At 35.0% G+C, this 23,795-nt stretch overlaps 1 protein-coding gene across 9 annotated transcripts in view; it reads left to right on the top strand.

Annotated features, from left to right (window-relative positions):
- CSPP1 (centrosome and spindle pole associated protein 1) overlaps positions 1-23,795 on the top strand; it is a 113,738-nt gene that overhangs the window by 64,460 nt on the left and 25,483 nt on the right. For 8 of the 9 annotated variants that reach the window (XM_018058438.1, XM_018058441.1, XM_018058439.1 and 5 more), the window contains 5 exons: positions 7,447-7,576; positions 9,387-9,534; positions 13,276-13,428; positions 16,823-16,935; positions 23,543-23,692. In XM_018058438.1, coding sequence (XP_017913927.1) covers positions 7,447-7,576; positions 9,387-9,534; positions 13,276-13,428; positions 16,823-16,935; positions 23,543-23,692 — 694 coding nt within the window. The remainder of the gene's footprint in view (positions 1-7,446; positions 7,577-9,386; positions 9,535-13,275; positions 13,429-16,822; positions 16,936-23,542; positions 23,693-23,795) is intronic. The other variant, XM_018058442.1, reaches the window with a different exon arrangement.

The raw sequence follows: 23,795 nt of genomic DNA, 5'->3' as shown, positions 1-23,795 counted from the left end.
CCCCTATGTTCCTGGCAACCATATTCTACTTTTCCTGTGTTTTTGGCTAGTTTAGGTACCTCATAAAAATGAAATCATGTAAGATTTGTGTGTGTGGCTTTTATTACTTAATCATAATGTTCTCAAGGTTTATCCATATTGTGACATAAGTCAAAATTTCCTTACTTTTTTGCTATGTATGTGGCTTATGGGATCTTAGTTCCCAGAAAATTTTCTTCCTTTATAAAACTGAATAACATTTGATTGTATTTTATGTATTTACCACATTTTGCTTATCTACTCATCCAGTGATGAGTGCTTGGGTTGCTTATGCAGTTTAAGTATTGTGAATAGGCTGCTGTGAATATGGGTGTACAACTCTGTGGTTGAGACTCTGCTTTTACTTCTCTTAGGCATATACTCAGAAGTGAAGTTGCTGGATCATATGGTCAATCTGTTTTTTAATATTTTGAAAAACCACTGTACTGTTCTCTACAGAAGCTACCCCATTGTATATCCCCAACAGCTATGCACAAGGTTCTGACATTTACACATCCTCACCAACAGTTACTAGTTTTTGTTTTTGTTTTGTTAGTTGCCATCTTAATGGGGGTGATGTGGATCTCATTGTGCCTTTGATTTACATTTCTCTGTGATTATCGATGTTGAGCATCTTTTCATCTGCTTTTTGGCCATTTGTTTGTCTTTGGAGAATGTCTTTTCAAGTTATTTGCTCATTTTTGAATCAGATACTTTATTTATTTGTTGTTATGTTTTTAAGAGTCTTTGTATACTCTGGATATTAATCCCTTGTCAGATATATAATTTGCAAATATTTTCTGTCATTCTGGGTATTTTTTTACTCTGTTCATATATAGCAATGCTATAGATTCATACACAGTTTTAATTTTTGTGGAGTCCAGTTTGTCTGTTTTTCATTTCTTGCCTGTGTTTGGTGTCATATCTAAGAAAATCATTGCCAAATCCAGAGTTGTGAACCTTTTGCCCTGCATTTTCTTCTAAGAGCTTTGCAGTTCTGGGTTTTATGTTGAGGATTATGATTTTGAGTTACCTTTTGTATACAGTGTTAAGTAAGGGTCCAGTTTCATTCTTTGCATGTGGGTATCATTTTTGTAGCACCATTTATCGAAAAGACTGTCCATTCCCCATTGTATGATCTTGGTACCCTTGTCAAGAATCATTTGACTTTATATGTGTGAATTTATTTCTCAGTTTTCTGTTCTGTTCAATTGTTGTATCTGTCTGTGTGCCAGCCCTGTGCTGTTTTGACTACTGTAGCTTTGTACTATGTTTGGAAATCAAGAAATGGGAATCCTCTAGCTGGTTTGGTTTCAAAATTTATTTAGCTATTTGGAGTCCCTTGAGATACCATATAAATTTGGGGAAGAGTTTTTCTAATTTGGCAAAAAAAGGTCATTAGGATTTTTTATAGGGCTTATGTTGAGTCTGTAAATCATTTTGGGTAGTTTTGACATCTTAACAATAGTAAGTTTCCCAATCCATGGATAAAGGATGTGTTTCCATTTATTTATGACCTCTTTAATTTCTTTCAGCAGTGTTTGGTAATTTTCATTGTATAAGTCTTTTACTGCTTTGGTCAAGTTAAATCCTAAGTTGTGTTTTTTAATGCTATTATAAATAGAATTGTTATTGTAATTTCTTTTTCAGATTGCTTATTGTTTGTGTATAGACATGAAACTGATTTTTTGTGTTGACTTTGTATTCTGCTACTTCGCTGAATTCATTTTACTAACAGTTTGCATGTGTGTGGACCACAACAAACTGGAAAATTCTGAAAGAGATAGGAATACTGGACCACCTGACCTGCCTCTTGAGAAATCTGTATGCAGGTCAAGAAGCAGCAGTTAGAACTGGACATGGAACAATAGACTGGTTCCAAATAGGGAAAGGAGTACATCAAGGCTGTATATTGTCACTGTGCTTATTTAACTTATATGCAGAGTACATCATGAGAAATGCTGGGCTGGGTGAAGCACAAGCTGGAATCAAGATTGCCAGGAGAAATATCAACAACCTCAGCTATGCAGATGACACCACCCTTATGGCAGAAAGCAAAGAAGAACTAAAGAGCCACTTGATGAAAGTGAAAGAGGAGAGTGAAAAAGTTGGCTTAAAGCTCAACATTCAGAAAATGAAGATCGTGGCATCTGGTCCCATCACTTCATGGCAAATAGATGGGGAAATAATGGAAACAGTGAGAGACTTTATTTTCTTGGATTCCAATATCACTGCAGATGATGACTGCAGCCATGAAATTAAAAGACGCTTGCCCCTTGGAAGAAAAGTTATGACCAACCTAGATAGCATATTCAAAAGTAGACACATTACTTTGCCAACAAAGGTCCATCTAGTCAAAGCTGTGGTTTCTCCAGTAGTCCTGTATGGATGTGAGAGTTGGACTATAAAGAAAGCTGAGCACCAAAGAATTGATGCTTTTGAACTGTGTTGTTAGAGAAGACTCTTGAAAGCCCCTTGGACTGCAAGGAGATCCAACCAGCCCATCCTAAAGGAGATCAGTCCCAAATATTCATTGGAGGGACTGATGCTGAAGCTGAAACTCCAATACTTTGGCCACCAGATGCGAAGAATTGACTCATTGGAAAAGACCGTGATGCTGGGAAAGATTGAAAGCAGGAGAAGGGGATGACAGAGGGTGAGATGGTTGGATGGCATCACTGATTCAGTGTACATGAGTTTGAGTAAACTCTGGGAATTGGTGATGGACAGGGAGCCCTGGTGCGCTGCAGTCCATGGGGGTCACAAAGAATCGGGCACGATTGAGTGACTGAACTGAACTGTGTGTGTGTGTAATCATTAGGCTTTTCTGAATATAATATCATGTCTGCAAACATAATTTTCCCTTTCTTTCTTTCCAATTTACCTGCCTTAAAAATGTTTTTTTCTTTCCTAATTGTTCCAGTACTGTATTTTGTCGAAATTGTGAAAGCAGGCACCTTTGCCTTGTTCCTGATCTTAGAGGATGAGCTTTTAGTCTTCGTTGAATCTTAGGTTCACTTTGGATTTTATATATGTGACATTTATTGTATTTAGATGGTTTCCTTCTACTTCTAGCTTGTTGTGTGTTTTTATCATGAAAGTTTGTTGAATTTTGTTAAATGCTTTTTCCTTATCAGTCGAGGTTTTTGTGTTTTTTTTTTCCCCCTGTCATTCTGTTAATATTATCTATTATATTGATTAGTTTTTATATGTTGAAGCATCCTTGTATCCCAGGAGTAAATCCCATTTGGCAATGGCATTTAATCCTTTTAATGTTCTGCTGAGTTTGGCTTCCTAATATTTTATTGAGGATTTTTGCATCTGTGGTCATAAGGGATATTGGTCTGTAATTTTCTTTTTGTGTAATGTTTTTGTCTTGTTTTGATATGAGGGTAATGCTGGCCTCCTAGAATGAATCAGTATGTGTTTCCTCCTCTTGAAGTTTTTGTAAAAATTGAAGGACTGGTGCTCTTTAAGTGTTTGGTTGAATTCACTGTCAGAACCATCAGATCCTGGGCTTTACTCTCTTAGGAGATTTTTGATCAGGGAGTCAATCTCCTTATTAGTTATAGGTTTATTCAGATTTTCTATGTCTTTGTAATTTAGCCATACATTTTAACTACATTAAGTCTCTAGTCTGTGAGCATGGATGTCTTTTAATTTATTTGAGATTTTAAAATTTCTTTCAACAGTATTGTGGTTTTTAGACTACCTGTTGTTTAATTTATTCTAAAATATTTAACACTTTTTGATGGTGTTATGAATATTCTTTTCTTTATTTCATTTTCATGTTATTTATTACTGGTTTATAGAAATACAGTTGAAATTTGTATATTAATTCTTTTATCCTGCAATTTTGCTGAACTCTTTTTATCATTACTAACAGTTTTTGGTGGGTTTCTTAGCATTTTTCTGTATATATAATATGTCATCAGTTAATAGACGTTACTTCCTTTCCATCTAATGCTTTTTCTTTTTCTTGTTAAATTGCCCTGACTAGAGCATCCAGTGCAATGTTGAATAGATATTATGAGAGTGGGCATTTTCATTTTATTTTGCTGTTAGGTGGAAGGCATTCAGTCTTTAACCATTAAGTATGATGTTTGTTGCGGATTTTTCATATTGCTTTTATTAACTTGAGGAAGTCCCCTTGTATTCTTTGTGATTCAGGAAGGGGTATTTGGTATGTTCTTTCAACATATTACTGAGTTGGAAATTGAATTTTGTGAAATGCTTTTTCTGTGTTTATTGAGATATCCTGTGGTTTTTATTCTTCATTCTGTTAGTATGATGGGGATATATTTATTGGATTCAGACGTATTAAATCAACTTGCGTTCCTGTGGTAAATCTCACATGGTCAGGAAGTACAGTCCTTTTCATCTTGCTGGACCTTTCAGTTGATTAATTTTTTGTTGAGGACTTTTGTCTGTGTATTTATGAGTGATACTGGTCTTTGGTTTTTGTTTTCTTTTGAAATCTGTCTGATTTTGGTATTAGGATGATACTGGCCTAATAGAATTAGTTGGATGTGCTCTTCCCTTTTCTACTACTTTGGAGAGAGTGTTGTGTGAAGCATTGTTAATTTTTTCAGTGAGGTAGAATTCACCAGGAATCCAATTTACCCTCATCTTTTCTTTATGGATAATTTCCTGATTACTAATTTAATCTTCCTTGTCATTGGTTAATTCATATTTAAAATTTTTTTCTTGCAACAGTTTTGATAGTTTGTGTCTTTCTAGAAATTTACCCATTTTGTCAAGATAATCTAATGTGTTGGCATATAGTTGTTCATAGTATTCCCTTACAATCTGTTTTATTTTTATAAGGTCAATAGTAATGTTGCTTATTTTATTTTTTTATTTCAATAATTTTAGTCTTGTTATTGTATGTTTTGACTAAACATTTGTCAGTCTTGTTGATCTTGTTAATGAATCAGCTGTTGGTCTAGTTGATTTTCTCTGCTGTGCTTTTCGTCTCCATTTCATATTATTTCTCCTCATCTTTTTATTTTCTTCTTTCTGTTTCCTTTGGGTTCAGTTTGCTCGTGTATTTTTTAGTTTTTGAAGGTGGAAGCTTAGGTTATTGATATAGTGTCTTCTTTTTTAATATGTGTATATTACAACTGTAAATTTTCCTCTTATTGTTTTAGCTTCTTCCTTAAATTTTATACATTATCTTTTTGTTTTCATTTATCTCATTGTGGAAAATTGTGGAAATTTTTAATAGAGCTTTAATATAATTCCATTGCAGTTAGTAGAGAAGGAAATGGCAACCCACTCCAATATTCTTGCCTGGAGGAGACAAGGTCTTGGCTCCTCTTGACAAAGGAGCCTGGTGGGCTGCCGACTATGGGGTCGCACAGAGTCAGACATGACTGAAGTGACTTAGCAGCAGCATTGCAGTTAGAGAACATACTTTGTGTGTGTGTTTTTTTTAAAATTTATTAAGGTTTATTTTAAGACTGAGGCTTATAACGTGTGTTCTGTGCTGTAGAACGTTTCATATGCACTTGAGAAAATTAGCATTTTCCTTTTGTTGGGTGGATAGTTCTATCAATGTGACTGAGATATAGTTGGTTTATAGTGTTGTTTATTTTCTGTATTTCCTTATTGAGCTCCTGTGCAGTTGTTTATTATTAGAAGTAGTGTATTGAAGTCTCCAGTTATTATTTTTATTTCTCTCTTCAGTTTTGTCAGTTTTTGTTTCCTGTGTTTTGAATCTCTGTAGCTATGTGTACATGTGCTCATAATTGTTATATCTTACTGATAAGTTGACCCTTATCAATAAAAATGATTGCTTTTTTGGTTCCAATAATGCTTTTTCTTTAGTGTTAAATATAGCATTCCATTTTAATTCTCTTGCTGCTTTTAGTATAATTTGTGTGTCATTTTCTTTGTGGTTTCCTTGCAGACTGAAATTTATGTTTTTAATTTAAAAGAACTGAGTTCATATTAACACCAGTTTAATTTCCATAATATGTAAAATGTTTTCTCCAGTATAATGCCATTCCTTCCCTTCTTGATGCCACTATTGCATACAGAGTATATTGTTATATATTTAAGCTCATCAGTAGTTTTTAACTGTTCCTTCTTTCCTTTATGTAGTTGTCTTTTAAATCAGAGAATATAGCTGCAAATAAAAGCATATTAGTAATATCTTTAACCTTTACCTATGTAGTTACTGTTAACTGGTGTTCTTTATTTCTTTGTGTTCACTCCGGTTACTGTCAAGTGTTTTTTATTTCAACCTGAAGTGCATCATTTACTGTTTCTTATAAGACAGGTCTGTTAGTGATGTCTTCTCTGAGTTTTATTCAGTAATGTTCTAATTTCACTTTTATTTGTGAGGCGTAGTTTTCCTGGATATAGAATTCTTAGTTGACTTCCCCCTCGCCCCCCACCGTCATCTCTCTGAGTATGTCATTTCCTTGCCTATTGGCCTTCATAGGATTTCTGATGAGCTGTTAATCTTACTGAAGATCCCTTGTATATGATGAGTCTTTATTTTCTTGCTGCTTTTGCAGTTCTTCTCTTTTTCCTTTGGCACATTGACCATGATGTGTATAGATATGGATCTCTGAGCCTTTTTGCTTTGAGTTTGTTGAGTTCTGTATGCATAATTTCTAAGAAGTACAAGACCTGGATTACCAGGGGAAAAGAAAATAATAAATAAAAAGGAAGAGTAGAAAGGGGCTTCAATTACTAGGGAATCATTGCTGTAATTTTACCCAACAGTTAGAACTTAGACAAAATTCCCATCCTAGGCCTCCATAAACAGGGCAAGGTTTTAGGGATTTTATTAATCTTATACCATCAATGCCATTAATAAAATCTATGACTCAGTGAAAAAAATTTTATTTTTTTCTGATAGACTTTTTACTATAATTCTTTGTTTTATTCTTAAAATGGCTAGGAAGTTATTACTTTATTTTGGAGTAAATTTATTAAGTAAATCATTAGTTATGATATTACTTGAGGAACTTCCACTGCATTCAGAGAAGTGCATAAGTCATATGTATACTGCTTGATGAATTATCACAAGTGTTTTTATTTGTATGTGAACGTTTTACTTGCATGTAACTGCCACCTAGATTAGGAAATAGATTCAGTAAATTTGAAAGTTCCATTAATTTTGAAAGCAGAGATAAGGGGCATTTACTTAAAATTTTCTCTTTGAACTATAAAGAAATAATTTCTCTGCTTTGTGTGTGTGTTAGTCTCTTTATCATGTCTGACTCTTCGCGACCCCATGGACTGTAGCCCACCAGGCTCCTCTGTCATGGGATTTCCCAGGCAAGAATACTGAAGTGGGTTGCCATTTCTCTATTTTAAATGTACTTATATGCCATGCTATTTCAAAGAAGTGTTGCATCTTCTTCTTGTTTTGTCATAAAAGAATTTAAATTATGAATTGTGTATTTGATGTAGGAATACAGTTGGACAGAATGAGCTGAAAATTACAAGTAATCGAGCAATAAATTCAGGATTGTTTTTTGAAGATAAACCAAAGCCTTCAAAACAGTCATTTCAGTCTTACCAGGAAGCTTTGCAGCAGCAGGTATCCATTTCATTTTTTTCAGTTGTTCATTCATGTAATGTTAAACATCTTATGTCTTAGTACAGTGGCCCTTTAAAACTCAGAGTGTGGCTGAGAAAGAATTCCATTTATTTGTCATTAAATGTGATAAAGTTTGATATAGACAGGCTGGAATGCATGGGATAGGGAGAGTAATTGCCTTGGCTATTAGGAGGACTTCACATGATTGATGGCTTTTGAGTTGCATGTTATACAGTGAATAAATATGAAATTCCTGGTGTATTCAGGGAATGGAATTGATGTAGGAGAAGGGGCTGGAGTGTTAGATTATACTGGATTGTGAAAGATAGCAAGTAACGGGTTTTCAGTTTCATCTTGTTATCTATCGACAGCCAAAGGGAGGAAATCTTAAGCCAAAGAGTGAAAGAAGTATTATAATTGATGTGAGCAGATGTGGCTTTTAGGAAGATATCTGGTTGTGATGTGGATGGTTGGGAAAGATGTGGCGGAGAAACCTTTTAGTAAAACTGTTAGTTAGTCCAGCCAGGAAGTAACCAGGTCCTGTACCAGGTGGGGAAGATGGATAGGACATCGACAGAGACATTTCTTGGATTTCATTAATAGGACTTAAATTTAGAGACTGAGGAAAGAACAGGGCTTTAAGATGATTCTAAGTGTTGTAATCTAAGAGGATGATAAAGCTATGAACTCTTAAGGATAGGGAGAACAGAGGCAGAACACTTAGGGAGGAAGATAACATTCTATTGTGGTTTGTAATATTTGGAGAGAGTTTACTTAGGAATAACTGTATCAATGTGTGGATTTTTTGGGGGAATAGTTATATCTTCTCCAGAGAGGTCCCTGGAACTCTAGGTATATATATTCACCTGGGGTACCCTTCTACAAAATTCCACTGGATTTCTTCTAAAGCTCAGATTTTTATTCTATTTTCTACACTGGGCAACCTCCTTGAAAAGTGGGCTTTTTCAAAATTACAGAATTACCAACATTATTTTTTTGTGTTAGGAATCTACAAACAAGAGGCTGTATTTGTCTGTTTTCAGATGAGCATATTAAAAACACCACTGACAGAACCAGATTTCCTAACCCTAGAATTTTTTATATGTGATGACTTCCTTGACCTTCCTAAAGTAGTTGCTTAAATTTGCCATGCATATGGTAATGATTTTAAAAGTAACTTTCCAAAATGTAGATCTTTATTCATTGCCTATTTATATGTCTTTAAAGACCAACCCTGTGCTTACACTTGATGATGATGAGACCATTTTGTGTGCTTTCATAAAGTATACTTAAATAGCCTGGCTTTCTCTAGAGAGCTTTGAACCTTCAATATCTTTGAACTTTGGGAATGGAGTTTGCTCAAGGTAGAGTAGGTCTGGTGATGGGTAGGGAGTAGTTGGCCCAGGTCTCAGAGGTGTGGGGAGTAGTTTGTGGCTGGCCAGGTACCATGAAAGGGTAGATGAAGAAAATGAAGGTAGGGAGAGTCTGTTGGAGCCCATGAAAATGGTGAGGTTAGGAAGGGAATACCTCATGTAGAAGCTGGGAGTTGGGAAAATGAAGCTACCTTAGTCCAAGTGGCACCAGTGGTTGGAAAGGGCCCAAGTGACAGGATGTGAGTAGCAGCTATATATTCCAGCTACCAAAGTATTTTTTAATTGTTTTTACATATATTTGTGATATTAAATTTATAGTAAAGTATACTGGGAAAAAGTCTAGTTTTCTAATAAGAAAAATAAAATCTGATCTTAAAACTAATTTTTTGTATCGGAATACTTGTTAGCAGTTTTTACAAATGTTTCTTAATGTTAAGATTCAAGAAAGACAAGAAAGAAGAAAGAAAGAACGTGAAGAAAAAGAAGTATATGAAGCCAAATTAGAAGCTGAAATGAGAAATTACAACCCCTGGGGGAAAGGTGGAGGTGGTGCTCCTCTGAGAGATGACAAAGGAAATCTGATAAGTATGTTATTTCTTATTGACTTTAAAAAATATTTATTTATTTGGCTGCATCAGGTCTTGGTTGCAGCATGTGGGATCCAGTACACTGATCAGGGGTTGGACCTGGCCCCCTGCAGTGGGAGCAGAGTCCTAGCCACCGAACAACCAGGGAAGTCCCTGATTTGTTGTTTTTAAAAGAATCTAAGTTTAACTTTTAAAAGAATGGGGAGTAGAAAGAAGTGGGAATCATAGTCTGTAAGGAAAGGTCTCTTTTTATACAGCTTGATGCAGAAGAGGTATTTTGATAGTAAGCATGACAGCATGTTAAAAAGCCTTTCTTCATTTATTATTATTACAAATTTTTCACCCTGTAATGATAATAACTCGATTGCAGAGAAAAGTTTATGTTAGTTAGCAAGTTTTTACTGAATCTAGTAGTTTGAATTTTTTAAAGTTTTCTAGTAAAAATAATAAAATCCTTACCACAATATTTTTAAACTAATAAGATGTCTTAAGTGATCTGATGTAGTTGTGGAATGTTATGTTTAATTCTTATATGCCATATGCCCGCACAATGCAGGGGCTCTCGACAAAAACCTGGCCTCAGAAATGTTTGGCAGATTGTAGAATTATATTGATTTATCTTTCAATTATGTATTCTTAAAAATGTTTCATCTAGAAATCACACAACGGGCACTTTGAAAAGAGACTTTTTGCAACTTGTTATATATGTTTGGATGGTCTTCAATTAGCTTATAATAAAAGCAGAGAAAGATAATGGGTTTTTAAAAATCATTTAATTAGAAATGGGAAACGAATAATTAGAAAACCCATTAGAGTGATGCAAAGTAAATTTGATGTTGTTCAGGTTTATGCTTTGTTGTAGGAATAACTGAGTGCTGCAGTCAGAAGATATTGGGGGTATTGAGTTACTAGAGTTCTTAATGGCTATGCCTTTGATTCTCTGTTAAAGATGACTTTTTAAAAAAATATATTTGAGGCCCACTTAGATTAATGAGGTAACTCTTTTCTTTCCCGATGGATTTATTCCTTTCCTATATTCATCTCATACTTTGTTCACAATTTTGAAGAGTAAAAGTCTTATTCTGTTTATAAATAAAATGATTTTAGGTGATCCATGGTTAACATTTCTAATATTTGAAATTAAATGTTTATTTGAATATATATTTAAAAATATATATTACTGGAAAAAATATATATTACTGGTTTTCCATTTAGGGATGGTACTGTAACATTTCCTTTGAAAGTAAAGGCATTTAAGTGAAAAGTGGTCTAACAAAGAACTCCCGTTTCTCAGAGGCTTAAGGCAGTGTAAGTTACTTCTCACTTAAACTGCATTCTGATGCTATTTGAGTGGTTCTCCAAGAGCTGACTTGGGAATCTGCCTCTTCCAGTGTGTCACTCTTACAATTTTGCAGTCTTTCATTTCTAGCTGCACAGGCATGGTCCAGAGGATGGGAGAACAAGTTGAGAATTTTGATGGGGCCTGACCTAAAGGTGGAGAAATATCACTTTTGTCTTTGTAAAATTGTTCAAACCTAGTTACAAGGTTCTAAAGTAACTTATTGGGAGGCTGGAAGGGTTTCTTTATACCCAGGTGGAGGACATAAAATTGATAAAGATCTACCCAGTCTTTGCTATAATAAATTTAAATTATGAATTGATAGAAGCATAATAGTTACCATGAAGGAAGTGTTTATGTAACAGAAACTTTGGGAAACACTGGAATAATTTCCTAGAAGTTTCCAGCTTGCCTCAAAGATTATTTCCAGTTCAGAGAATGTAATTATAGTGTCCTATATGTGTTTAATTGGTGGAAGTGAGTAGGATAAGTGTTTGTTATTGAATTATAAAATATTGTTTTAGAATTGCTTGACCTAACAGGAATGGAGCAAACCTTTCTGAGATATTTATTTTTAATGGTAATGTTTAGTTTGCTTATTTAATGCTTCAGTTATGCCATGAAATAAAAAAGGTGTGCTATTTTATCAAATGCAGTGGAACTGTTTTATAATGGTATTTTTAAAGCAAGTAAACTTGAAGAATATGTTTGTTTTGTATTTAGCTGTTGCATTTGAGAGAAAGAGAGGGAACCTAATTTTCCTATTATATTCCCAATATGTAGTAAAAATCAGTGTTTTCTTTTGCTTCATTAGATGGCCAAGACCATATAACAGGGATTATGTTGGATGACTTTAATTCAGCTGCTGGCTTTTCTAATTACTCCTGTTTCATCTTTTATTACAAAGAAATTTAAGAAATTGAATGTTCACCATATTCTTAGCTCTCTGAGAAAGATCTCTTTGTAAGGTAGTTATTAATAAAATATCAAAATCTGTTACCCATACAATTTTAACATAGCATCAACCCTTTGAGAGTAAGTACCTCTCATTTTGATTATTTGTAATACATTTAACATCTGTTTCCTTTCTCAGTTTTTTTAAAGTTCCCATAAAGAAAAAACCGAGTATATTGTACAGTGAGTGAATGGATAAACTGTGGTACATTCATATGATGGGATGCTACCTAGCGGTTAAAAAAAAGAATGAACTGTTGATTCACAGAACAATTTGGAAGACTCCAAAGAGAAGACCTAAGGGAAAGAAGCCTTTTTACATAACACATATATTCTCAAAATAACAGAACTGTAGAAATGGAGAACAAATCACTGGTACCAAGATTATGGCTGAGGACAGGGAGTAACTATGATGGAATTTTGGGGGGTGATGGGACTGTTCCGATTCCTGATTATGGTGATGTTACTTGACTGTGCATTAAAATTTTTAAAAATTGTACGCTAAGAGAAAAAGTTGAAAAAAAAATTTAAAAAACCAGTTTGAAAGATAACAAAAATATCTCATAGTTCTAATTGATTAATAGCAAGATTGCTTCGCATATATTTGATTAGGTATTTAAATATTTTTTATGCATTATATATGCCCCAGTTAGATTTATGTTTGTTTTTATGTGATTTATTGAGAGATAATTTGCATATGATAGAATTGACCCTTTTAATGTGTCAGTCAGGGCTATAAATCAAAGGCTTGATTGGGATTGGAGAATCTGTTTTCTCTATGGCTCCCTCACAGGACTCAGGAGGCCTCAGTTCCTTGCCATGTGGGCTTCCCCTTAGAGCTCCTTTGAGTGTTCATTATGGAATGGTAGTTGGCTTTCTTCTAAGTGAGTGAACCAATAGATCTAGCAAGATGGAAACATAATGTCTTTTATGAAGTAGCCTTGAAAGTTTTATACCATCATTATGCAGAATCCTTTTCATAAGAAGTAATCCACACTCTAGAGGGGAATAGAGCTCCATCTTTTAAGGAATATTTATATAAAAGAAAATCTTTGAATATGTTTTAAAACCCCATTCCACGATATTTTTTCATTAGGAATACTAATGATGTTGGGTAAATTTCACTGTGACTTGTTTTGAATTGCTACTATTTGTTCTATATTTAGATAGTCAAAGTTCTAAGGTAAGGTACATATAAATAAGGTTTTTATGGATTGTCAAAAACATATACACTCTTTAAGTTCTCTACTAATTTTGAATTTGTTTTGTAACATTATTTTTGAAGAATATCTTAAAAGTTTTGATAATCTTGTTTCTGTTTTCAGGGTACCAAGATACCATTTAATTATTCCAGCTCTGGTCCTATTGGTTCTCTTCATTTCTATTAAGCATATTAATTATAGGAGTGTGTTTATTGAAATAAATGGCTTATTTTTTCCCTCTCAGCTGATTTGAATAGAATGCACAGACAAAATATAGATGCCTACCATAACCCAGATGCAAGAACATATGAAGATAAAAGGGCTGTTGTATCTCTAGACCAAACTTTAGCCACTTCAAATGCTGAGAACCAAGAAGATGCTGCAAATAAAAACTCAGGTTTTTAATCATATATATATAATTTTTTACGTTTCTGAAGTTGTTCAGTAGTATTTCTCTTCTGTTCTCCAACAAAGTTCTTATTAAGATTTTGAGAATTTGCTTTTTCTGAGTCAGAAAGCATAACACATTATTTATGCTATTTACAATAACTTTTCTATATAGGTATTTCGAAAAAATGAATAAAGAGATACATTTTGCTCCTTAATATTATACTATGTATTTCTTCTCAGCTTTATTAGTTCTTATATGTATTTTAGCTGTGCTAACAGCTTCATTTTGCTAGTGGGAAGGACATTTCTTAAATAGTTTTCTTTTTTTTTTTTTTTTCCACCCATATAGAGTTTGGTTCTTACACCCATAAGAATTAGTTTAAATTAGTGAGAACATACCAGATGTTGTATGGTAAATTATACAGTGAAATTCATTTTTTGTTTGTTTTATAAACATTTGCCCTCCCTTATAAGCCACAGTGTACAAAGAAGTAAATAATTGACTTCTGGTCACATCTCCCTTTCATAAGCGTATACCTTTGGTTTGGTGTTAAACAGGATCCTTTAAAGATTCTGTAAATTAAAGATTATTCAGTATCTTTATGACTTGCCAGGAAAATTTGTAATCATCTTTCTTTATCAAGTATATGGGAAAATATGTTATATATTTAGAATTCAAGTGAAGTTTAAAGAATATACTGCCTTATATTTTGATGCCTATAAAAATAACCATTTATTTACAGCAAATTGAATTATTAAGGAGTGAGAGCCAAATTAATAATTTCATCGAAAATTCTACTTTTTAGTAGTCCAAAAATCAGAACTAGATTCACTGTGTAAAAATCTACTGTGGATCAAAGTAGGAAAGTATTTTCTTATAATTAGAGATTAAATAGTGATACAGGCTGTCCATGGAAACAACCTACAGTACATCTCTTGAAGTGTTCCAAAAGACTGCAGAAATTAGTGCTGCTATCAAAGGCTTGAAAGATGCAAGGCTAGTAATTTGAATCAGAGCTCACCATTTAGTCTACCGGTTTGGCCAATAAGTCATATGTATTAAACATTTAAAAAATTTTTTAAAAGACTGTATGATCAGTCAGGGATATTTTGAAAGGACTCTTTAATACAGTGTTCTTGTCTAAAATTAAAATTTTTGAGAGAGCACAGAGCGTTTACTGTAAATAAATGGGGAATGTGACCAGAAGGCAAAGTAAACTTATTTTATTTCTTTGTATATCAAAACACCTTTTCATTTTATTGTAGAGAATTTTGCTTCTTTCTGATTACCATTATTTTTCTCTTCATTGGCTGCTGCTTCTGGAGCAGTCTGTATTGAGATCAGTGGTATAGACCCCTTCACTACTCCTCTCTTCCACCCCCTGTATTGTTTGTACATAGTTCCCTCTTAGCTTAGAACTTTCTCTGTCGTCATAATAACACGTCAGGCATCTAGCTTTGCTTACCAAGCAAAAACACAGGAAAAATAGAAAGTTTCCATGACTCTTTCCCATAAAAGAGCACAACCTTGATGATTGAATATACACAGCAGAATTTGTTATCTATTTTTATTGTGTCTAACACCAGGGTTTTGGTGCTAATTCGTGGCCAGGATGTGGTCAGGATGCTCTAGTTAACGAAATCATAAAATGTTTAAATTCCCCTTTTTTGTGCATTGAAATTCCCTAAATTAACTTTCATTTTCTAAGAATTAACCTAAAATAGACTTTCTGAATGCAAAAAAACTATTGAGAGTCACCTAATTTGTTGCTATGCCATCATATATGTATATGAGTTTATGTATGTGTGTGTATTTATATACATGTGTTCACACATACAATATACATATGTGACATGTAGTATTTTAAAGGCCTTGCTGCTACTGCTACTGCTGCTAAGTTGCTTCAGTCGTGTCCAACTCTTTGCGACCCCATGGACTGCAGCCACCCAGGTTCCTCCGTCCATGGGATTTTCCAGGCGAGAGTACTGGAGTGGGTTGCCATTGCCTTCTCCTAAAGGCCTTAAGGGAGCTCAAATATGCCTGGAAGTTGAATATCTTAATATATACTTGAGATTCACTATCCTCTAATATTTTGTCTTCATTAGGCCTGTTTTAAAAGCTCTTCTTAATGTTTGTTGTTTTTCTTTTACTTCATGGTTTTTGGATGAAAAATCATGTTTATAAAGTTCATACTAATTTAGATTAAATTTATTTTTTTGCTTATTATGATGCTTGAATGCATTTTCATTTTCTTTGTTTAGAGTATGTCTTTCCCTTTGGTTTTTTTTAATAATGCTTTTATGTTTAAAGGAACTTACCTTGCCTGTCTCTAACAATACTTCTTCTCTAATTGCCTCAAAGGTTTAGAATTTGACAGATTTCAATGTGAAACAAACTACTCAGTTTTGTTTTGCTGATCAGCTTTTCCACCATAACCTAAGCTTTTAATGTTTACGTATTGATTTGCCTTTCTGCTGTCTATTCAAGTAAGCATTAGTAAATTTAAATACAAAGGAAAAGAGACCTAGATGACAGCTCAACTGCAAAGCAATTGGCTTACAACCACTATATGAGTGAGAGAAATAAATGCTTTAGATTGATGGTATAAGGAAACTAAAAAATGACATATTTTTATATAAATATAAACTGATATTAAAAAGTTATGTGAGCCTTAAATTTGCATGCAATTTTTTTCTTCTTTCAAAAGACTGCTGTGATATACTTATTTTCCAGGCTGCTTTTATAAAATAGTATTTTTCCTTTCCCAGAATGTTTAATACTATTTGTAAATAACATATATATAGCATATTTTTAATCTTCAAATTTGTATCATTAATCTGATATAATTTTTAAGTAAAAAGTATTACAGTGATTGTCATTTTAATTTTGTAAAAATTAAAAATGTTTTTAGAGCTAATTTTCTAATCTGTGTTTTAAACCATGGATAGGAATCCACTGATTTTTTAAAAGCAATTTTAGAAAAATTTTATATGTGTATACATAATACATTTAATGTGTAATTAAGCAGTATTCTTAAGAAAAGGATATTTATATCATACATAAGAACTTAAATGTGTGCTTTATAAATTTTATTTTAAAGCCTTTGCTGCAGTGAGAGTTGCTTAGGTTACTTTTATGTTTCCTTGATGACTTTCGGATAGAGCTATATTATGATTTTTCAACTGTGTATTAATTTTATTTTAGTTTCACCAATTTTCCCTCTCTTTTCATCTGGTCTTTAGATTCTAATCTTGGTCGTCTTCTGAGTTTAGCCTCTGGGCTTCCATATTTAGCACATTTTTTCAGAATTTCAGTTTATTTAGCAGAGTCTTTATTCTTTAGCCTTTATGTTTTCTAAGCACTGGCTAATGGTATGTTTTTGCAAATTTTCCTTTTCAAGGTCATATGCAAACACAGAGCTCTCCTTTTGCTCGGGGAAATATTTTTAGTGAGCCTCCAACTGAACTTCAGATTAAACAGCAGGAATTATACAAGAATTTTCTTCGTTTTCAGGTGAAATGCTTATTTGATCATGGTTTCAAAGTTTCATAAAAGTTTTAATAAACTTGAAATATTTTATCCACAAGATAAAGAATAAATTCTAAAATGCCATGCAGTTATCTAAAATATCTAATTCATATTAGATAGAAATTATATTATTTAATTTATATTATTATACTGTTTTATATATGAAAAAGGAATAAGGAGACATGTTAGGAATACCAGTTGACTTAATCTTTTTAAAATTTTGTTAAATCATTAAGTGTTAGAGAGTGCTAGAATTTCTAAAACTGAAACTCTTAAAATGTTCACCTATTAGGCATAAAATGAAATCTTTCTAGTTGTTTATGTGTTAATAGAAATAGTTTTTTTCTAAATGATTTTATATTCTTGACTCAGTTGTTTAGTTTGTAAGTAAATATTAAAAATACTCTCACATTTTGTATTTATTTGCTTCATTTATATGTGTAAGCAAATTGCATTTAAAACACTAGAAATGCCCAGAGAAAGACACTTGGGCATCAGGTGTTTATTAAGCAAATGGGTTTATTGAACTCTCATACTGTGTCCACCCTTGGGATGGAGCCTGAGGTGAATTAAACACCTGCCCATAGTGGGCTCACAATATTTTCTCTTCTTACCATCCTCCCTTCCATACCCACACTTACAACCCAGTGTCAGATTAATCTTTGGCCAGGTTAATCTTCCTTTGATATAATTTCTCACACTTTTCTTCTTTATTTATAATCTGTCAGTAGCTTTTCTAAATAAACTGTCCATATGCCTTAGTCTGACACTTAAGGCTATCCAGTCTGATCCCAGCCTCCTAAATTCTTAAAGAGAGTCTACTCAAAGATGCCATCTTTTTGATCCTAATTATTATGGACTCTTAAATAAGGCAGTGACATAATGGATGTGGTCCTAAGGATAATTGATCTGGCAATACAGCTCAAGTATTTTGGGTGGATTTAAAGGACTGGAAGCATGGGTCACAGACAACTAGCCAGTCTGATCACATGGACCACAGCCCTGTCTAACTCAGTGAAACTAAGCCATACCATGTGGGACCACCCAAGACAGACGGGTCATGGTGGAGAGGTCAGACAGAATGCAGTCCACTGGAGAAGGGAATGGCAAACCACTTCAGTATTCTTGCCCTATATGCTACTAGAGATCAGTGGAGAAATAAATCCAGAAAGAATGACAGGAAGGAGCCAAAGCAAAAGCAACACCCAGTTGTGGATGTGACTGGTGAAAGAAGCAAGGTCTGATGCTGTAAAGAACAAGGTTGCATAGGAATCTGGAATATTAGGTCCATTAATCAAGGCAAATTGGAAGTGGTCAAACAGGAGATGACAAGAGTGAACATCGACATTCTAGGAATCAGCGAACTAAGGTGGACTGGAATGGATGAATATGACTCCGATGACCATTATATCTAATACTGTGGGCATGATTCCCTAAGAAGAACTGCAGTAGCCATCATTGTCAACAAAAGAGTCCAAAATGCAGTACTGGGATGCAGTCTCAAAAATGACAGAATGATCTCTGTTCGTTTCCAAGGCAAACCATTCAATATCACAGTAATCCAAGTCTATGCCCCGACCAGTAGTGCTGAAGGAGCTGAAGTTGAACAGTTCTATGAAGACCCACAAGACCTTTTAGAACTAACACCCCCAAAAGATGTCCTTTTCATTATAGGGGACTGGAATGTGAAAGTAGAAAGTCAAGAAACACCTGGAATAACAGGTAAATTTGTCCTTGGAGTACAGAATGAAGCAGGGCAAAGGCTAATAGAGTTCTGCCAAGAGAACACACTGGTCATAGCAAACACCCTCTTCCAACAACACAAGAGAAGACTACACATCTTCCAGCAACACAAGAGAAGACTACACATGGACATCACCAGATGGTCAACACCGAAATCAGATTGATTTCATTCTTTGCAGCCAAAGATGGAGAAGCTCTATACACTCAGCAAAAACAAGACCAGGAGCTGACTGTGGCTGAGATCATGAGCTCCTTATTGCCAAATTCAGACTGAAATTGAAGAAAGTGAAGAAAACCACTAGACCATTCAGGTATGACCTAATCAAATCCCTTATGACTGTACAGTGGAAGTGAGAAACAGATTTAAGGGACTAGATCTGATAGAGTACCTGATGAACTATGAACAGAGGTTCGTGACATTGTATAGGAGACAGGGATCAAGACCATCTCCAAGAAAAAGAAATGCAAACAAGCAAAATGGCTGTCTCAGGAGGCCTTACAAATAGCTGTGAAAAGAAAGGAAGTGAAAAGCAAAGGAGAAGAGGAAAGACATACCCATTTGAATGCAGAGTTCCAAATAATAGCAAGGAAAGATAAGAAAGCCTTCCTCAGAGATCAGTGCAAAGAAATAGAGGAAAACAATACAATGGGAAGACTAGAGATCTCTTCAAGAAAATTAGAGATACCTAGGGAACATTTTATGCAAAGATGGGCACATTAAAGGACAGAAAGGGTATGGACTGAACAGAAGCAGAAGATATTAAGAAGAGGTGGCAAGAATACACAGAGTGAAAGTGAAGTCGCTCAGTCGTGTCCAACTCTTTGTGACCCCACGGACTGTAGCCCACCAGGCTCCTCCATCCATGGGATTCTCCAGGTGAGAATACTGGAGTGGGATGCCATTTCCTTCTCCAGGGGATCTTCCCAACCCAGGGATCGAACCCAGGTCTCCTGCATTGCAGGCAGACGTTTTAACGTCTGAGCCACCAGGGAAGCCCAGAATACACAGAAGAACTGTACAAAAAAGAACTTCATGACCCAGATAATCACGATGGCGTGATCACTCACCTAGAGCCAGACATCTTGGAATGTGACTTCAAGTAGGCCTTAAGAAGTGTCATTATGAACAAAGCTAGTGGAGGTGATGGAATTCCAGTTGAGCTATTTCAAATCCTAAAAGATGATACTGTGAAAGTGCTGCACTCAATATGCCAGCAAATTTGGAAAACTCAACAGTAGCCATAGGACTAGAAAAGGTCAGTTTTTATTCCAATGCCAAAGAATACTCAAACTACTGCGCAATTGCACTCATTTCACATGCTTGTAAAGTAATGCTTAAAATTCTCCAAGCCAGGCTTCAGCAATACATGAACCATGAACTTCCAGATGTTCAAGCTGGTTTTAGAAAAGGCAGAGGAACCAGAGATCAAATTGCCAACATCCACTGGATCATTGAAAAAGCAAGAAAGTTCCAGAAAAACACCTATTTCTGCTTTATTGATTATGCCAAAGCCTTTGACTGTGTGGATCACACTAAACTGTGGAAAATTCTGAAAGAGATGGGAGGAAATACGAGACCACCTGACCTGCCTCTTGAGAAGCCTATATGCAGCTCAGGAAGCAACAGGTAGAACTAGACTTGAAACAACAGACTGGTTCCAAATAGGAAAAGGAGTACGTCAAGGCTGTATATTGTCACCCTGCTTATTTAACTTACATGCAGAGTACATCATGAGAAACGCTGGACTGGAAGAAGCACAAGCTGGAATCAAGATTGCTGGGAGAAATATCAATAACCTCAGATATGCAGATGACACCACCCTTATGACAGAAAGTGAAGAAGAACTATAGAGCCTCTTGATGAAAGTGAAAGAGGAGAGTGAAAAAGTTGGCTTAAAGCTCAACATTCAGAAAACGAAGATCATGGCATCTGGTCCCATCACTTCTTGGAAAATAGATGGGGAAACAGTGGCTGACTTTATTTTTATGGGCTCCAAAATCACTGCAAATGGTGACTGCAGCCATGAAATTAAAAGACGCTTACTCCTTGGAAGAAAAGTAATGACCAACCTAGATAGCATATTCAAAAGCAGAGACATTGCCAACAAAAGTCCATCTAGTCAAAGCTATGGTTTTCCCAGTTGCCATGTATGGATATGAGAGTTGGATCATAAAGAAAGCAGGGCAGTGAAGAATTGATGCTTTTGAACTGTGGTGTTGATAAGACTCTTGAGAGAGTCCCTTGGACTGGAAGGAGATCCAACCAGTCCATCCTAAAGGAGATCAGTCCTGTATATTCATTCGAAGGACTGATGCTGAAACCCAAGCTCCAATACTTTGGCCACCTGATGGGAAGAACTGACTCATTGGAAAAGACCCTGATGCTGGGAAAGATTGAAGGCAGGAAGAGAAGAGGATGACAGAGAATGAGATAGTTGGATGGCATCACCAACTCGACGGACATGAATTTAAAGTCCGGGAGTTGGCGATAGACAGGGAAGCCTGGCATGCTGCAGTCCTTGGAGCTGCAAGAGTTGGACGTGACTGACCGACTGAACTGAGGGTAGAATTTAGGGAAAAATAAATAAATCTTGTCATTCTGTAGTCTTTTATTTTTTGTAAGATAGGTTTACATATATTTTCTTATTAAACCTCACAATTCTCTGAGGAAGGTATTACTATTTTTTATTTTAAGACCAAAAAAAGGCTGAGGCTCTCCTGTGTTGGCAGAACTAGGACACTGGCCCCAAGTCTCCTGCCTTTAAGTGTCATACCTAGAGAGTCCACACTCTCCAGTGTCTGTCTTCTGGGAAAAAAATAGTAGTATTGTGGGAAACTTTGACTTACTAGTTTCAGAGTAAGTTCAACCTTCAGTTCTCCCAGCCTATAAAGTGATGGTTTATGTATTTTTCTTTTAGGAATCTGTTAAAATCTCCTGCTTTCCCCTCAAACAAAATCTATTCCAGAGCTCCAAGAAAATGTAAAATAGCTAAATGGTATTTATTAATATAACAATATAGTGTCAGACAAAAAAGAATCCCCAAACTTTAAGTGTTAAAATAAATGTTATAAAATGTTCAGATCTATGCACAAAGATGCAAAGGAAGTCTTAGCTCCATGTCTGCATAATTAAGTTTTAACACTAAAAAACTTATACCATTAGTTTTAGTGTAGCAATAGTCTTCATGTGCTTCAAATTTGGTGAATAATACATGTGAGTGTTTAGATGTCATTTTAAACTGCAACTTTGAAAATAATTAGCAAGTTTAACAAACTATTTGCAGGACCATTGAACTACTTTTGTATTATATGGTTTGCAAACCATTGATCTGAGCAATGGTTTGCTCAATGGTTTTCTCTTTCTTTGGAAGAGCTGTGTGGCATTTTTGTTGGAATGATATTTCTGTGGATTCATTAGGTGTGAGATCATTTATGATTGTGACCCATTAATGGTGAAGTGACCTGGTGATTGTGATAATTTTTTTCATGGAGGAGAAAAAGGGAACTGAGTGTTAAATGTGTGGTTTTATTGTATGGTTCATGAATGATGTTTTCTTTAGGGCTATTGTAATTGAGGAGCTTATTACATACACACCACTTTGTCCTAAATATTAGGACTGTACATATTTAAAAGGTTTGTGGTAAATGTTGGAAAAAGCCCTAGCATGTGAAGTTGTGGCATAGGTAAGAAGACTACAGTTGTTATAGCTCAAAAGTTTGACAGCACTAAATATAGCAACCTTGAGACTAGAGGAAATGCAGATAAGAACTCTTAAAATATTGTGAACAGTCATGATCAATCCATACTTAAGAGGAATAAAAATTTATTGATATCTTTAAACCAGCATCATGAATCCTCGGGTCCCATGCTGTCATTCTTCTGTGTCTCATTCATGAAGGATGTAGACTATCTCTTAGAGTCTTCCTCCTGTCACATCTTAGACTTTGCCTTATAATATTCGCCTAGAACACTCAGCACTGCAGGTTTCAGGTGGCATTCAAACAAAACTTAATTACGAATCCTTGTAGCTGACATCTTCATAAACCTTACATCTTGTCATTAGAAAGAAAATAAGAAAGGCTGTTCTAGGGAAGAGATTTCTACTTAAAGAATGGTTGCTAAAACATTTCACTGCTGTTTCAGGATACTAGTCACAAGGAACTTTGAGACATAGTAGTAGTAGTCATTGGAGAAGGCAATGGCACCCCACTCCAGTACTCTTGCCGGGAAAATCCTATGGATGGGGGAGCCTGGTGGGCTGCAGTCCATGGGGTCGCTAAGAGTCGGATACGACTGAGTGACTTCCCTTTCACTTTTCACTTTCATGCGTTGAAGAAGGAAATGGCAACCCACTCCAGTGTTCTTGCCTGGAGAATGCCAGGGACGGGGGAGCCTGGCGGGCTGCTGTCTATGGGGTCACACAGAGTCGGACACAACTGAAGTGACTTAACAGCAGCAGCAGTAGTAGTCATTATAGAAGAATATAATCATGAATTACTAAGTACTGGACCTTCTACATAGGAACTTTTATGTTTTTTACATACATATTTTCATTTCAATCTTTGAGCACCACTTTGAGATATAGACGTTTGTAACTCTTTTTTACCAAATGACAAAACTGAACCAGAAAGTTTCGTAAGGTCTGTGGGAGCTGGAATTTTACTTAGAGCTCTTATCATTATATCATGTGGCCTCTAATACAATATAGAAAACTGAAAAATTTAGGAACTTACTTTTACTTATAAAAGCAGGATATAAAGGTTGAATTCATAGGATAACAGGGTAAATTAAGTGGTATTCTAACTTTTCATGAGTTTCACAAAGTAATAACTAGGTTTAATTCTTTAGATTGAGGAAAAGAAACAAAGAGAAGAAGCAGAGCGAGAGAGATTAAGAATTGCTGAAGAAAAAGAAGAAAAACGGCTTGCAGAACAGAGAGCTCGAATCCAGCAAGAGTATGAAGAGGAGCAGGAAAAGAAAAGGGAGAAAGAGGAGGAGGTGCATTTTTTCCCTACTCTCTTTTTCTGCTTAGTCTGAGAATGAACTCCTTACTTTGACTTGAAAAGATACCTATTACTCACAAAGGAGAACAGTCTTGGAA

This window comes from Capra hircus, chromosome 14 (genome assembly GCF_001704415.2).
Source record: "Capra hircus breed San Clemente chromosome 14, ASM170441v1, whole genome shotgun sequence".
In the NCBI taxonomy this organism is placed as follows: Eukaryota; Metazoa; Chordata; class Mammalia; order Artiodactyla; family Bovidae; genus Capra; species Capra hircus.
Note: the sequence above shows the minus strand (reverse complement) of the source record. Positions and strands in the feature narration are given on the sequence as shown.